Source organism: Notechis scutatus, chromosome 2 (assembly GCF_049901735.1).
Source record: "Notechis scutatus isolate UNSWTSFEM ecotype Mainland chromosome 2, rNotScu1.2, whole genome shotgun sequence".
Lineage (NCBI taxonomy): Eukaryota > Metazoa > Chordata > Lepidosauria > Squamata > Elapidae > Notechis > Notechis scutatus.
This window is the reverse complement of record NC_142010.1, coordinates 200133912-200151753: the sequence shown is the minus strand read 5'-3', so window position 1 is coordinate 200151753 and position 17842 is coordinate 200133912. Positions and strand designations below refer to the sequence as shown.

The 17842-nt window shown below is 35.0% G+C and overlaps 1 protein-coding gene across 4 annotated transcripts in view; it reads left to right on the top strand.

Moving 5' to 3' along the window:
* The first annotated feature begins 497 nt into the window (after positions 1-497).
* The window catches only part of TRPM3 (transient receptor potential cation channel subfamily M member 3), a 246351-nt gene continuing 229006 nt past the window's right edge, over positions 498-17842 (top strand). The window contains exon 1 of one of the 4 annotated variants that reach the window (XM_087957807.1): positions 498-831. In XM_087957807.1, the coding sequence (XP_087813933.1) occupies positions 742-831 (90 nt within the window). In that variant the 5' untranslated portion in view covers positions 498-741. The remainder of the gene's footprint in view (positions 832-17842) is intronic. The other 3 variants (XM_087957808.1, XM_087957809.1, XM_087957810.1) reach the window with 3 other exon arrangements.

The window sequence follows — 17842 nt, the reverse complement described above, 5'->3', positions numbered from 1 at the left end:
CAAACAATTTTCAATTACATTTTAAAGTAAAATTGGCAGCTTGCCAGGGGGCATCCCTGTTTATTTGCTAATAATAAAATGTATGCATTGCAACACAAGTACTATAATTTTAAATTAAAATTCTTAAAATCAGACACAGTTCATCAAAGAGTGATTAGATTATTTTTAACCATTTCAGAGCTAGCTAGCTCTTCTCATTATCGTTACGAAACCCCTCCCTTTTCCTTGAAAGCTTCTTATCTTCACTTGTGCTCCACAGGAGAAATTGGAGTCTACTTGTTCGCTGGATTGCTTGATATATTTTGTTGCTAGTTTCCCATGATAAAAAGCAAGCAAAAACAGAATGCTTGTGCTCTAAAGAAAAGGAGCAAGAATGAGCACACAGCTCTACTGCAGGCATTTTTTAGAGCATGCTGTCCCTTTCTCTGTAATACGGTGCAGCCCTTCCCTGAGCAGCAGCAGCAAGCAGTCTGATTGCTCTCATTCAACACATTTGGTATGCATGAGCACAACCAATCCAAGCTGGGAAGGTGTTTTCTTACGGAGGATCAGTGGCTAAAGCAAATCAGTGGCTAAAGCACTTTGTCAGATTTTCAGTCAAGTTAAAAGAGACATCCGGCAAATGGAATTGCAGGTGTGGACCCCTAATGGATATGGAATTTCAGCACAGTGGAAGAGAATTTGTTTTTTAGACATTGGTAAGGTTTGCGTTTCATTATTCCAGTGGAATATCTGAGGGTCATGAGTCAAAGTGATGCTCCCCGACCACTAAATTGGACCATTCGGAAGCTCTGCCATGCTGCCTTTCTCCCATCTGTCAGACTACTTAAGGTACTGTGAAAGCACCGTGTTTTACGATTGTGATTATGTTGTTAACTGTTTCCCATGCTGCAATTATAGTACAAATCCACAATGACTTTTTACAGTAGATGCTGCTTTTTTCAATCAGTGGAGATATTCTGCTGCTCATGTGTAGGTAAGAAAAGTGCATTTGTAGACTTGGGTGGAATCCTTAGCCTTGGTATAGTGTCAGATGCATTTAAAGCTAAAATTAAATGTTTGCGATAGCAAGGAAAATTGCTTGTATGGTACAAGTATAGATTGAAAGAAATGCCAATAGCTTTACATTTTTCTTATTAAGTCTCCAGATCCATTTATGGGAACAGTGGAGTGTTGTGCTCATCTTTGGTAATTCCCATTGCAGTTTATATAAAGACTAGTTCAAAATCTTCCCATGGAGATATGAGATCAGCTTCTGGACAGAGGAGAACTTCCTAATCATATTCTTTCCTCCACCTAGAAACAAGCTTCTTTTGGTTTTCTTAAGCATCTGTGTCTTGGTTCTTGTTGTTAAAAGTGGCATAAGCTCCTTTTGATCCAGTAGAAGAAGACCCCGAGAATATCCTCTGTTTAACTGTACAATAATTTGTAGTGTACCATTGACACTCATGCATTCTACTTGAGTAAAATTGAGATCAACCTTAGAAGGGGATATATTGAGAAACAAGCATTTAATGTCTGTTTGTAAAAGCGGGTTTTATTGGACAGAGTTTGATACTTTTGCACTTTTGTTTCACAAAAACTTCCACTTTGATGAATGAGGTTTCTCTCATATGTGGTCATAGGATTACAGCCACACTATGCATTACCTGCCATTGTATAATGCTTCTAGTATACAGGATGTGTTAAGCTGAAATGCAGCCACTGAGCTTTGATCTATGGCTAGAAAGCTAGAGGAAGTATTTTTCCTTTGTCCCATTTCTCTCTTCAAACCTGTGCTCCAACAGCTGTTCATAGGCAGGAAAGAAGTAGGGGGGAGGAAATTAAGCAGACTCTTTCTGGTGCTCTTATCTACATTCCTCCACCCACCCCTAAATCATACTGCATTGTTATGATCTCTGACTGAAGCTTTGCCATAAAGGACTTCCCTAACATGAAAGAATGTGGAGGGATTTAAGGACATTTTGTGATGCAACCTAAGGCAAATGCATCAAGTGCTTGGTTCGAATAGCAATACAGAATGGTATAAAAGAATACTAACTGCTTTTAGAGATAGCAGTTATCTTAAAGATATCTAATTGGTTTTTTTTTTTGCTTTTCTGAGATACAATGACATAATTTCAAGTAGAAATTTCTATAGGGATTATTTATTAGAGAAGAAATTTGCAAAAGGAAGGTCACTCTGGAATGAACCCCCGGAATCAACATGCATCATGCTATGTACATATGTTTGCTGTGGACTAGTTTGTGGATCAAGCCAGTCCATAATATTATAAATTTATCAAATTATAACAGGAGGAAGAGGAAGGATTACAACTGCATCCTGTTCCTAGTAAAATGTAAAATGCTCCTGCTGGAGTGAACTTTGGAAATTTTAATTTAATTTTTTAAAATCCAAAATTAAGACTGAATTGTTTTTAAGATGGTTACTCTCAGATGGCAGCTTCTGATGAGTATAGAGACCAGATTATTACAGAGGAGTTTCTTTGAGCTAGAAAAATGCCTGAATTTATTCTGATTTTTTTCAGAAATTCCCAGTACACCTACATTTTTATAGCTGAAGTTTAATTATTGTTCTCTTATAGGAGAATCTTGTGGTACCTTAAAAACTCAGCAGTTTCTTTTCTCATAAGCTTTCATAAAATGATCCATGGATAAATGCCGCAATTGCATACCACTTTTCTGAACCACAAGGGCTCTTTATTTATTATTATTTTAGTAGCAGCAGTTGAGGTGGAGTAGGAAGGAGAGAAATACAAAGCCAAGAGTGCTAATACAAGGAGTAGATTCTTGTTTTTAGCTTTTGGTGTGAACATGTAAGTGTTTGAAACTTAGAGAGTTTGAATAAGTATCTTTAAAATAAAATTATAGGAACAAATAATCTTTGTTTAAAATGGATTAAAAAAAGCTAAAATAATATTTCTCTCCTTCTCCCCATTGATGCTATAACTATTTCAGAAGTGAATCAGAGTCAATATGGAAAATCTAAAAGACACTTTATCTTGTTTGCCATCTAAAAAGAGTGTAAACAGAACAAAAGTACAACAATAAACTAAACAATGAAAAAGAACACAATGAGAATACATCAATATGACAATATACATCAATTATTTTCACAGTGAAACTTTGTAGATTGCCTTTATTCCCTGATAATATCAAGTTAATAGTTAATATCTGAATATCCTACAGAAATACATCATGCCACTTCATCAATTGCACAGTATTCAGCGGAGATCTCTAGATTCACATTTTCATATTATATGGCTCTATATTAGATATATTCTCAGTTACACAATGCAACAGTGGATAAACTCTGAGATAGAAAAGTCCAATTAGTGAAAAGAGTATTATTTGCAGTTGCTGCAGATTCAAGCCAATCCACAGAGAAAGAAAGTTATGTGGTATTTTTAATATTTTAGTGTTATAAGCAACTTAAGTGATGCCTTTTTGTGCACCCAAACTAGTGTTGGCTCCTGGCAACTGTCTACACATGTCCCTGCAGTTTTCTTGACAATGTTTTCAAAAATGGTTCACCAATGCCTGCTTCCTAGGGCTGAGAGAGAAGTACTGGCTCAAAGTCATTCAGCTGGTTTCGTGCCTCGTAATCTCCTGGTTTCTAGTCTTGTGCCTTGACAGCTACAGCAGAGTGGTTCATCAGTTTGTGGTGGCATAAAATCACTGTATAATATACAAGGAATGAAAGAAAAACAAATTTTTCTCCTTGATTTGTAGCCCATTTTAGCTATGGTTTTCCCCAACAAGGGAGGGAGCTGTCCAGCAGAGCAGGAAGGAAGGCTATCAAGACTGTTGAGAAGCTGTCCATCTATGAATAAATCCAGAATTTAGAGACAAGCTGTTAATCAGAAAAAAGTGTAACTAATACAAATGAATTATATCTCTTAATCCTGTGCTTCTTCCTCAGATAAAATATTTTTTATCTTCCAGAATTCCAGGTGGGTTGTTTTGATGTCTTTAGGCCCTGCAGTTACTAGGATCAGTCTTCAGAGCCAAAACTATAGGTGTCTTGTGTCCAATTACTTATCCTCTACTTCTGAGAATGGTTCTTATAAATCAGACACTAATTGCTCTAAGGTGTAGTCTGTATACCAAGGTATTCTGAGTATTTTTAATGCTTTGAATCTTACAATAAATCTATTTGATTCTTCTTTATTGTACGCTAAGATTATTTGTGGGTCCTCTTGTTAAGTAACCTAATGAAGCTGATATATAACCCACACATTCATAAAAGTGTCTACATTCTTATTATGAACCCAAATATGCAGGCTCTTTTTTGATGGAACGCCTTGCTATATGAGGGATGGGAAACACTGTTTTACTTTTGTAAGGTGATTAAAACCTTATTATTCCATCAAGCCTTTGGTACAGATGGGCTGCTGTATTATAATCTTTTAAATACATTTTTGTGTTACCTCCTGTTTAGCTTTTATTTTTACTGCATTACAAATACCCTGAAGTTTTATTATAAATATCCTGGAGCTTTCCTCTTCTTAAACCTAGGGTAGCATATCAAGAGTTGTATAAATCAGGGTTTTCAAATTGGAACCTTACCCTTCTCCAAAAATTCAGTGAAGTTCTATGAGAGCTTAAGGACAAAACTTAAGCAGGAATGTCCATTGCAATTTTTCTAGGATACACAGTAATGTGCAGAGTTTCTGTACATAAAACAACTAGACTGTTGTTGAAATTTTCTGGGTATTTTTAACAGGTTTAAGTTTTAAAAATTGAAAACTCCTGATATAAATAATTAAAATGATACCAATATTTATATGAAAATTATTAATTTTTCACATTTATACCTCACTGCTGCATAGTTGTTAATAAGCTAAAGGCCCCAAGGTACCTCGGGTAGAATAAAGGTGGAAGAAAGTATCTGTTGACTTTCTTTGAAGTGTCAGAATGTATTTCAGCCAGACCATCTCTGGCACCTCCTTGAATGCATGGTATGGCACACGGAAGGTTGATTGCCCTGGCTTCTGTCTCTCTTATTGAGCTGTGACTACTGGTTCTGGATAGTTGATAATGAGATTGAGCGTCAGGTTGAAAGGAAGGAAAGGAAAGGAAAATGTTTGACCTCTGCTACGAAAACAACATACTTGTAACAGTCCTTCTCCTTATGAACCATAAGTGAGACTGTTTTCTTTTTGTTGCTTTTTTTTTTATTCAGCACTAAACATTTTCCTCATAGGAAAGATTGCAGATCTTTGGGGAGTGATCCAGCTCCCAATAGGTCTGTTATTTCTGAGTATTGCTGAAGTTCAATAATTATGTGAGTGTGATGAAGCAAGCTGAAATTATTGAATCTAACTTCTTCTGGTTAATAAGAACCTGGACTTGGTGACTGAATTTCAGTATGCTCTAGACAAGATTGCATACCACTGAAAGAATGGGCTCACTGTTTGAAAATATTCCTTGATTCTTGGCTGTCACTAAATGTGCAGATGTAAACAGTGGTAAAAACGGGGTCTTGAGTATCTAAAGGACAATATTTCCTGTTAGGTCAACACAACAGATTTTGTATTTGCCCACCCAAATTTTGAAAAAAGTGTCAAGAGGTGCCCAGTTCTCTCTCCTGAAGGACTTAGCATGAAATCTTCTACTTTATTTAGCAAGTGAGAAGTAAGAACTGCTTGTGAGGCTGTGCCTGATCCATTAGCCCTGTCTTGGCTTCTGTAAATTTTGCCATTGCTGATGGGTTCTTTTTCTTCTTTATTTCATGTGAATGGAAATTATGATTGTTTGTTTTCTTGCTCCCCCCCACTCCTCCTCCACCTCTTGCTGCACACAGAGGAGGAAGTAGAGTTAAAGATGAGATTAGGAAACAAATAAAATCTTCCTGACCATGGCTTCTGTTTGTGAGGAAGAGTATATGGATGCCTCTGATTCTTCTCAAAGGAATGCCCAATATTATTTTATTAAATACTAGCTGATAACATGGTATTCTCCAGGTATTTATTTATCCCAATTCTGTATTAGACAGGAAAATCCTGTAATCGGGACTCATGCTGTTGTACTGTCTCTCGCGCAGCATCAGAAGTCTTTTATTCCTCTCATCAGGAGTTTCTTGTCTACGCTGGTGTTTCATTTTTTTCATTGCACTTGGCCAATCGCCTGATGTTTCCTTGGAGAGCTGAGAGGGAGTCCCTTTGCGGAGTACTGGAGTACTGTGAAGCATTACTATGGCAAGTCCACTGTGCTGTACAGTAGAAGCCATTTTAAGGCACACCCCTCCCCTGAGGGGTGTTAGGGGTGTTTAACCCCCACAGTATTTGTTTCCAGAGGGCAAGTCATCTGTGTACCAAGTTTGATTGAAATTGGTTGAGGCGTTCTAGAATTATGCTGGAGCACGCACGCACACACACACACACACACACACACACACAAACACGTTCTTTTATATATATATATATATTTGTTTTCTTAAGTTTTCGCGGGTACTTACATGTATGGTGTTCGGCTTGGTTCGGGTATTTTCCCATTGTGTTGGCTGGCAACACAATGCTGCCAGCCAATCAAGATACAAAAAGAGCCAAAAAACAGACAGAAGATATCAGAAACACCCATCAAGCAGAACACAGCAAACTCCGAGACCAATAAACACAGACCAAGACTCCCAACCAATCAGGATGAAGAAAAAACCATTCTGGCACAGCAATAGGCTGCCCCAAATTTAAATCTGAAACCACTGTAAAAGTCTGACCCACAGACGGACACAATACAGAAGCCTGATGATGGCAGATGAGATTCTGCTGAAACGTTGCTACAACTTTAAAAGAACTACAATGACGTGGGAAAATACCCGAACTAAGCGAACACCATATATATATATATATATATATATATATATATATATATATATATATATATATATATATATATATATATATATATATATTATTTTGTTGAATGCTTCCATTATAAAGATGTTTCAACTCTTATGCTGCTATATGTTGTCTAGTGGTCTACCTGGTAGCCAGTAGCCTCTTTTCAGATTCAAAAGTAGCAGTGAGTTGTGATACACCCATTCCATTCTCTTTGTTACTGTGACTGAAATGGTTCTTTCAAAAGCCTTGCTGAAATTCTTTCCTATCCCAATTAAATTAAACTTTACTAAATATTAGGAAAAATAACCCCTATGTAATGATAAAATATTTCACTTTTACTCATGATTTTATTGCTTTATCAATCTTCTGTTTATTTGTTCGTAAACCCTGAGCTCTTTCAGTGAGACCCACAATTTTAATAATAGTATTTTTAAAAAAAACTTCTGACTGCTGGAGAACATCTTTTATTCTCTTTTAATCAGGATCTCACTTAGAAGAATTATTAAATCTAAAACTTGACAGTTGCACTTCTGTAGAAATAAAAAGAACTATGCTCCTTTTTTTTTTTAGAAATCTGAACTGTCAAATTGTGGCGTTGTGAAATAGGATTGAAGATAATTCAAGTGTATCGTCAACCCACAAACTTACTAGCAGATTTGGAGTTCAGACTAATCTATCTACAGACTTGTCATTGTGGATCACAAAATGAAGGAAAACTGTCATTTAAATACCTAGACTTGCAGGATAATTTTTTAAAAATGAAATACACATTAATAAATTAGAAGTGCATCTACTATTGCCTGTTTACATATTCACATCTAAATTTTCTTAGAATTGGCAAGTTGCAGATAGTATGAGTTGATTTAAAAATCAATCAGACAATACCCAAACAGCAATTAAAAAGGGAAATGTGAAGAAAACAAGTTCTGGAATGGCCTATGATCCAATATAGTGTTTCTCAATCTCAGCAACTTTAAGATCTACACATTTCAACCCCTAGAAATCCCCAGTAGGATGGCTGGCTGGAGAATTTTGGGAGTTGAAGTCCATGCATCTTAAAGTTGCTAGGATTGAGAAACACTGCTCTAATAACATAGCTGTGTAATTCTTAGTTTTTTATGTAGCAAATGTTTCCTTCATTGGTCATACTATGCATGCAGCTAAGAAACAATCAGAGGAAGACGTCTGCTGTTTTCCTGCAAATGGAACTGGGCATGCTTGCCCACCACTTACACAGAACCATCCCTCTCCCCGCCTCCACTGATCCACAAAGCTGGAAAAGTTGGGGACATCAGGTATATTTAACTTATAGTAGGGAATATGCATTAGATTATTATGCTTTCTTAAAAGAATCAGATTAGTTCTTTATTACCATGTGATTTCATTCTGAGGAATATCTTCTATTGGCTTGACCCCTATTTTTTTTTAATCCTCAGTTGTCAAAACTGCAGAAGGAAATTAAAGTACTGTGCTGTTAAATTTAAACTAAATTTAAAGTAGTGAAGTGCTTAGGCTACTCATATTGCTAGATGTACAATATTGTTAGTGTTGTCAGCAGCAAATTGCTCATAGAAATCATCACATGCTAACTTAAAATCATGCACAAGATGTCCCAGTAATAAATAGTCATAAGGATGGAACCAAATTGTCCTTGATATCACAAATGAATTGTATACCAAAATAGTTTAGTGCAACAGCTTGTCATCTGTGAGTAAGCCTGTCATGCATGAGTGTTTTATGTCTGTTCTATGGTTAGGGCATCTATTTTTCCCTACTTAAAGAGCATTAAAAGCTTTATTTTATTTGTTTTACAAAGTAAACTAGAATATAACTTTTCAAAATAAATGCATCTAATTGTTTCAAAGCGTGTTAAACCAGTGGTGTAGGGATGATGTCAGGGGAGAGATGATTACTGTAGAAAAAAAAGAGACTTTGAATATTGCTGTTAATTTGTAAGAGTTATTATAAAGCATTCCCTTTTATTTCTAATTTAAATTCTTGCACAGAAGTTACATTCTGAATCTAAAGTCAGGAAAACAAGTTTAAACAATTTTTGGTGTAGAAACCAGTGTTTTTCTATGCTATGATAACTATACAACCTATGACTCGGAATAGAATATGTTGCTTCAAGAGGCATCTGACAACTGTACCTCTCCAAATTTACAAAGTCGATGCGGGGGACTCTGTGATTGTTAGATGGTGCTGACCTGCTTTCCTTAAAGAAGTGTCAATAGCTGACAATTTGGAATAAAAAAACCTTGATTTAAAGTGCTTTGAGGAATAATCCAAACCCAACTTATCCCCACCTCATTCAAATCCACTAAGACTGTGGTAAAATAAGGAAGAATAAGGAAGAGAGAGGACATCAGCTGCGTGGAGCATGCTTAAGTAAGAATTTTCCCACAATGAATGCTTCACCTTCTGTTTTTCCCTTCCTATTTTATGCATGGAATGCCAAGTGCATCCCAGACAAAATATTTGACAGATCAAACCCAAGGGCATTGAGGTAGAAGAAGTGCAATAAGGCAGTTTCAGTATAGAAAGTAGAATTTGGAAGAGGCATAAGGAATAGCCAATTTCACCAAGAGTTCTCAACAAAACGGAAGGAAAGGTTATAATTCCCTCATGAACTTTTGTCTTGTATATAATTTGCCTATAAGAAAAGCTAGTGCTCTTGTACAGGATTTCTTTTCTGTTTCTGTTTATTGGAACAGTGTTTAAATTACAAACAGCAAATAAAAACATGCCATTTTCAACTTTGGAATGGAATGTAGTAGGTGCTGTAGGCATTAAATCTGACATTCCTGTACCCTAAAATTATATTATCAACGTTAGTTTATTTTCAGATTAATGAATGCTGTTTGCTCAACATTTTCTTTTACATCTAAATGATTTTTCTTAGATTTATCTTGTAGGAACACATTGTTAAATATGCTGCTATATTTAAATAAATATACTTGCTGTAAGTAGGCTGTGTTATTTCTGTCTGTGATGATGGCATAAAGTTCTTGATGAAGCTACATTCTGAATTATAGAATTTGAATTAAAAATAGCAAAGGTAAAATTGTCCCTGTGGATTTTACTCTACTAGTCGTAGCCAACTGTAGGGGGCAGTGCTCATGTTTGTTTCCGTAAGCCATTGAGCCAGTGCCATCCGAAGACTATTCCATAGTCATGTGGCCAGTATGATATCAAGCCACAGCACAGAGCATATGGTAAAGCATGGAACGTTGTTACCTACCCACCAAAGTAATAGCTATTTATCTACTTGCATTTGTACATGCTTTTGAACTGCTAGGTTGGCAGGAGCTGAGGCAAGTGATGGGAAATCACTCCGTCATGGTAGGACTCAAACTGCCAGAGCATAGACTTTTTCCAGTGTATATTACTGAGCCACCATGCCTCTCAAAGGTAGTAAGTAAATAAAAAGAAATAGTATCTAACACTAACATCGGTAAAAATTAATTTTATTCCTGAATATATGTGATTCTGACCTTTAGTATGGAGGCTAATATTCAGAGGGAAGACATATTCTGAATCTGTCAAAATTAGTGATATCTGTGCATGAACTCTGGGCAAAATTAGGTTCAAATTCTAATTTGAATAATTGAACTGGTTGACTAGGGCTGTGCAGGGTCCATGATTGAATCTTCATCTTAGGAAGAAGCCCCATTGGTCTTATACCAGTTCAGGGTATAGTATTGGACCTTTATTTGGGAACTCAAGAGGTCCAGTTTCCTCTATCTAGCAAGGGCATGCTAAATAAATGTATATAATTGTAATGCTTATTTCAGGTAGCACTAAAAATGGAAGCAGGCTTCATTAAATTGAAGTCAGGCCTAGTTATTTTTCAGCTACTAATTCAAATTAAATTTCTTTCTAATGGGCTTAGTATCTCTTATTCTGATTCATATTTTTCAATCCAATTGGCATAGATATCTAGAACTCAAAGTGGGTCCCTTTGGATGCTTATGTGTAACACATTATCTTTAGGGTGCAAAAAACTGAAACAAATTATTAGGAAAATAATTTTAAATTAAAAGTGTCAACTTAGAAGATTTATGCCGAGGTGGTACAGTGGTTAGAATGCAGTACTGCGGGCTACTTCTGCTGTCTGCCTGCTACCTGCAATTTGGCAGTTGAAATCTCACCAGGCTCAAGGTTGACCCATCCTTCCATCCTTCTGAGGTGGATAAAATGAGGATCCAGATTGTTGGGGCAATATGCTGACTCTGTAAACCGCTTAGAGGGGGCTGGAAAGCACTGTGGGGTGGTATATAAGCCTATGTGCTATTGCTATTACTATGCAGGAGAATATCTGAACTGTTTTCAACCATCCAAATAAGTTTGTCCATCTAACCATTTGTCCATCTAACCATTTTGAGGCAGTACAGGGCCTTTATGTAGATTCCATTTTCAATGATCTTAGAGTTGAAACTGTGGTATTATTACAGGAAATATGATTTGTCCTTGGCTAGAGGAAAGGTCAAGATCCTAGCTCATGTATTATTATATTATTAATTTTATTGAGGTGTTTGTGTCACTTGCACTACTCTGTTTTTCACAAAAAGACAGGGAAGATTTGACCTATTTATTTTATTTTGGCAGCTAACAATTTCAGCTGTTACACTTGATGTAGCCAAATTTTGTGCTGCAGCTTGTAGAGTCAATCAAATGATTCTTCAGGAATCAATTGAGTGGCGAACTAATTAGTCTCAGAGCTCTATTTGGTCTGTTTCTCTATATTATTTTAGACTGGTCAGTGTCTGCATTGAAAAATATCATTAATCATTGTGTTGGCTTTTATTTGAATAAGATAGAATAGTAATTTATTATTACAGATAGTCATCAACTTGCAACCACAATTGAGCCCAAACTTTCAGTTGTTAAGTAAGACATTTGTTAAGTGAATTTTGCCCCATTTTACAATCTTTCTTGCCTCAGTTGTAAAGTTAATCACTGCAGTGGATAAGTTAATAATCTGGTTGTTAAGTGAATCTGGCTTTCCCATTGACTTTGCTTGCATGCAAAATGTGACACATGACCTTGGGACACAGCAGTGGTCATAAGTATGAACCAGTTACCAAGCATCTGAATTTTTATCACATGATCATGGGGATGTTACAAATGTTGTAACTGTGAAAAATGGTCATAAGTCACTTTTTTTCACTTCCATTCTAACGTTGAATGGTCCCTAAATGAACTGTTGTAAGTTGAGGTCTACCTGTATTAAATTTATTAAAGTAAAAAATTTATGGGGAGGAAATATTCAAAATGTCAATTAAAAAAGAAAAGATGCATGAATTTTTAAGCTGTTTTTAAAATCCTCGTTTTTCTTTTTAATAGAGTAGAAATAAATTTACAGAAAAGTTAGCCTGTTCTTAAAGGATAAAGGATGCCTAATGTTCTAGAAGTTGTATAAATTTGAAATTAAATCCCTTAAATTCTGACATTAAAGTTTTGAAGTGCACATAAGTGCTGAATTTATTAAAAGTGTTTAAAAGGAATATTAAGAAGCATGTAATGAAGTCTACAGTGATACTGAAGACCATCTTGAGTAACATCAGTAATGAATTGTAGCTAGATATTTGATGGGATAAGAAAATAGAAGAAATAGTGGATAGGAATATTGGTACCCATTGTGAATAAATTGGAGCTGATTTTGGGAATAGAATGTGGAGAGATATATAATAGATTGATTCATTTGATCTTTAAAAATAAATATTATCATTAAGCTCGTCAAATAACTTGGATGCCAGTGCTACTACAGGTAGTCCCTGATTTACAACAGTTCATTTAGTGACCATTCAAAATTATAATGGCACTGAAAAAAGTGACATAACTGTTTTTCATACATACAACCATTGCAGCATCCCCATGGTCATGTGATCAAAATTTGGATGCTTGCAACTGACTCATATTTATGCAGTGTCGTAGGATTATGTGATCACCTTTTGTGACCTTACAAGTAAAGTCAATGGGGAAGCCAGATTCACTTTACAACCATGTTACTTACCGTCTTAAGAACTACAGTGATTCACTTAACAACTGTGGCAAGAAAGGCTATAAAATGGGGCAAAATTCATTTAACAACTGTTTCACTTAGCAATAGAAATTTTCGACTCAATTGCGGCCGTAGGTCGAGAACTATCAGTGTTTCTTAGGATAAGTGATAAGACATTTGAGTCAATGGTTGTGCATGTGGAAGTCTAATTTTAGGATTCATTGATTTGAAAGCAGAATTGTTAATCTCTGAAACAAATATTTGCCATTACCATAAGGCATTTTAGTTCATTAGATAATACCAAAAAGTTATGTTAATAAAAACATGTTTCTTTTTTACGCATTGGTTCCTTTTCTGTCTACTGTGCTTAGTTCCCAAACTATATATTGCTGTCTTAGATAACTTGAGGGAAATGATGCAGCATTTCAATTAAATATTTCAATATGTATCTTAGTTTTAAAGTGAAGCCAAGTCTAATTCTTCAGAATGTTATTATAGAAAGAATATGTGGAACCTGGAAAAGAAATATTTATGGAATCAAGTAAATTTTACTTTAGAAATTTATTTTTCCTACAAAATATTGATAATTCCCTAACCCTAACTTTTATGGATCTCTAACTGGCTATTTGTTTTTTAAACCCTTAAATAGTTGCAGAAGGTTTAATTGGAGCCATAGCATTCATGCATTTATTAGCTCAGCAAGCTAACTCTATTTTCTGGATAATTCTGCAACAGAATTTCAGCCCTGCCTTCTTGTTGCTTAACATGTTTGTTAAGATTCAAATTCAAAATATTCTGTTATCTGATAATGTCATACTTGTGTCATTCTAAAAACAGGTCTGATTTAGGGCAGTCTGTGTTCTCTTATTTTCTGATGGAGACAATGGTTTGGAATATACCTTAGACATGGTTCATTACCCAACTAGGGTGTGCAGTGCTTCTGATATAATTTCCAAAAGATCTTGAAAAGATCTTTGGAATGTGTAGGAACACAAATTTAGCACCTGTCTGCAATAACTTAAATTATTTAAAGCAGTCATTTGGAGGGGAACCTTTCATGGCACTTGTTTTAAAATGCTGCAGACAGATAAAAGGTTCATGTCTCAATGCGTTCCAAAGTATCTCTGGGGAGACCAATCTTGCTGTTCAAAGCCATTGCCAGCAGTAAGGTGTTATAAATTTGGAAGCCTAAAAAAAAAAAAAATCAAATGGTTGGCAACCAATAGGAAACTATCCAAGGTGCTATAGAAGACAGGAACAGAAGGTAACTGAAGAGGGAGAATCTGTTTTCTGTTAAGGGAAACAATGTTGAAAAAGAACATCAAGCTTTAAACATATTGAATAATTTTCTAAAAATAAGATCAGTCTTTTGCCGCAACTTTGGGAATTTTCCATCTTGCTTTGAAGTGAAAATAACTAGATATCTTGGAAAAAATGAAAAACAGTGAACTCCCAACTCCTCTTTTATTTTAAATAGTTTGTCAAACAAGGTTTCTTTTTTCTGCATAGTGCCACCAACTTGCAAAGCTAGGGAACTGTTTTATTTATGAAATGATCATTTTTTGAAAAAACAAGGCTACCAAATAACTATCATAAAATGAAGCAAATAGGCTATTTCTGCAGCTTCTTATTAAGCATTAATCTATATCAAAATACTTTCTAACATATTATATCATATACCTGCAATGGGATATTATGAATTGTGTTTGTATTTTGTTTAATACTCTTATTTAAAATTAGCAAATTGATTTTCTTTAAAATCTTAACTTCAATAATTGTGAAAATTTTGGATCCCAAGGCATATATATATCTCAACACAATAAAAAAAATTTCTAATAAGCTTGTCACATTCTTTCTGATGAAAACAATACATTAAGTTGCTTATGTCAGTAAATTAATAATGTGTACCTCATGTGTCTTTAGTGCAGATATATCCACTAGGACTCATGTGTGCAGTTTCCATTTCACTGACTAAATTGTGACAGTATAGCTAAAAAAATTAAGAAACACAGAACTGTTATGCCATATTTCTTTCCTTTTTGTCCTCATTGCACTATTTTACATAAACAGTTGCTGATTGAAGGTTTGCTACACTATGCAAATTGCAGTCATCTCATAGAAAACATTATGATATGAAGGCATTAAGCAGCAGAAAGGTCAGGGAATAGCACTTTTATGTCTTTGTAATATCTGCTTCAGTGAAAACTCCCAATGTATTGAAATGAAAAAAATAGTGCTTAATACATACTGTAGTTGCTTTTCTTCAGTCTTCCAAGTACTTTTCTCAAACCACACTGGATGTTTGAGGCATAAGTTTCTTAGCAGCTTCAATTCCTCCCCAAGACAGTTGTTAACCTTAATCATTGGGTTTTGTTTTATTCATCCCTTCTTTAGACAGATTTACTTAATTTTGTTTTCCTACTCCTAGCCTTCTCTTAGGTACAGAGAAGGGAGAAATTACTCTTTCCCAAGCCCTTTTGGAAAGCCAGAATCTGGGACAAACTTATTGTGTGTTGTAGTCCTTGTAGTTATTTCATAGCCATGCAATTATTTCACGAATTAGTCTGATCAGAATTCCTTTCTTCCTTATTCTACATGCTCTGCTGTGCGTTGTCCACACACCTCTCCTTATTCTTGTGCTTCTCTCTCTTGCCTTCTATTCTTTTTGTTACCAGCATCTTCTGTTGATTGACTCTTAGATCATAAAAAGCATATTCAACTGCATAGAAATATCAAGCAAAATAAAATAAAATAAGGCTGAACAAATATTATATTAGAAGGAAGATGTGTTCAATCAACTTGCTCTAGTTAAATCAAATATTTTGTAGTTGTTTCCGTGATACTTCTTTTGTATCTGACAAGATCTTGAGACAAAATAAAATACCAATCTGAAGATTTTAAGACAAAACATAACACAATCTTAATCACGAGCCTTTGGAGGCCCTTATAGGAGCTGTAACCCTGGAAATTTGGCTAAATCTAGTAAAAGTCTTATTTCAAAAAGACTGGGATTCTAGAGATAACTTTCTGTATCAGTGATCTGATATATTGCCTCAGCTACTTTCCCCAGGAGAGTCTACTTGACTGTTGTCTCATTGACTATCAAGCTGTCAGAACCAGATTTAGTAACAGAGGACAGACCTGCAAGTTAACAAACGTATTTTCTGAAAGAATTTTTCAATTTTAAAAGATCATTTTTGCCCTAAAGCTCTAAATATCATTAGTGAAGAAAGAGGGAGAAAATACTTTACACATAATGGCAGATGGTTGGTTGTTCTGACGATAGGAAAAAAAGATACCAAAAAGATAATATCATTTCCACCACTAATCCTTGCTGGAGACAAACAGTGATTTATATTACTTTGAAATATTATTGCAATTGACAGTTCCATTTCCTAGCTGAAAAAAGAGTTATAATTATCAGAAAGAACTTGCAATGAACAATGGAAAGAGTTTATATTTCAATAACAATTGTAGCTAATATTCTCCAGGGAAGTGTATTTTATATTTTTAGAAATTTGTCAATTGGGAATATTTAAGTTGTCTTCTACACTAAAAAAATTAAAGAATGATACTGATATACAAAAATAGCCACATTTTGTAGAACAAAGTCAACATGAAACTCAAAACAATCTGCTTTGGCTGTCCTAAAAATAGTGATAAAAATAAAATGTGTCAATTCTTCATAAAATATTTATCTTTCAGCTAAAGTAGAGCCACTGTATATATCAGTTCACGATAAATGGAAGGCTTGTATTGGTTTCAAGAGACAGATTTTAATTAAAAAATGCTATATATCTACTTTATATTTAACAGTATTTTATGATGATGTTAAAAACTTTTACCTCTTCTACACAGTAGTAAATTTTAAATGCAGTGAACATTTACTAAACTATCTGAGCATTCATTAAACAGCTTACATAGTGGACAAAAACACTTATCTTAACAACTTGTGCAGGATCTGAATATATTGTAGTGGTAGTTTCTCTAAGTTGGAGAAATTTCTTTCCAAAGAAGCAGCAATCACTTATATTTACAATTCATCTAATCAAGCAAAATTTACAGACAGTATTAATGTTTGTCTATGATGAAGTGCCGAGCTACATTTTTGCCTTAATTTGAGAAAGGGTGCAATGGGTTTCTTGTTATAGCTTTAGGAACTTTAGGAACAACTGAATTCTCAGAACGGATTACGGTCGTCACCTGAGGTTCCACTGTATACTGTAGGATATGAACAGGTTGAGCCTGAGGTGGGGTCAAATACATCATACGTTTGGAGTTGCTAAGCTCCCACAAGAGATCCAAATCCAGGCCTGCTAACTATGAGAGCCTCAGTGGTGCAGTGGTTAGAGTGCAGTACTGCAAACTACTTCTGCTGACAGCTAGCTGCCTTTGGCAGATCGAAACCTACCAGGCTCAAGGTTGACTCAGCCTTCCATCCTTCTGAAGTAGGTAAAAGGAGGACCCAGATTGTTGGTGGAAATATGCTGACTCTGTAAACCACTTAGAGAGGGCTGTAAAGCACTGTGAAGCAGCATATCAGTCTAAGTGCTATTGCTATTTGAGTTAAGATTTACATTTCTGGTAAATGTACACAATTAAGTTAAAAAAAACACATTTACAATAGATCAGTCTCAAGTATTAATAGAAACCTCTGTGTCAGGGCTCCAACAAATCCACCTCCATTCTCTTAATACTTGCTTAATACAATGAACATTTATGTTACCGAAACATATTTTACAAAACAAATCTAAATTATAGTTATTAAATGTTTTTTGTTTAGTTATTAAAGGTTTTAGGTAATCATGCAAACATTTTTCTGATTTAAAATGTATATTTTTACATTAATTTCTATATTCTCTGTATATCTGAAACTTGTCAAACTTATATATTTAGGCTTTCTTCCTGGATAGGAAGAATATATATATATATATATATAGCAATAGCAATAACACTTAGACTTATATACTGGTTTACAGTGCTTTACAGCCCTCTC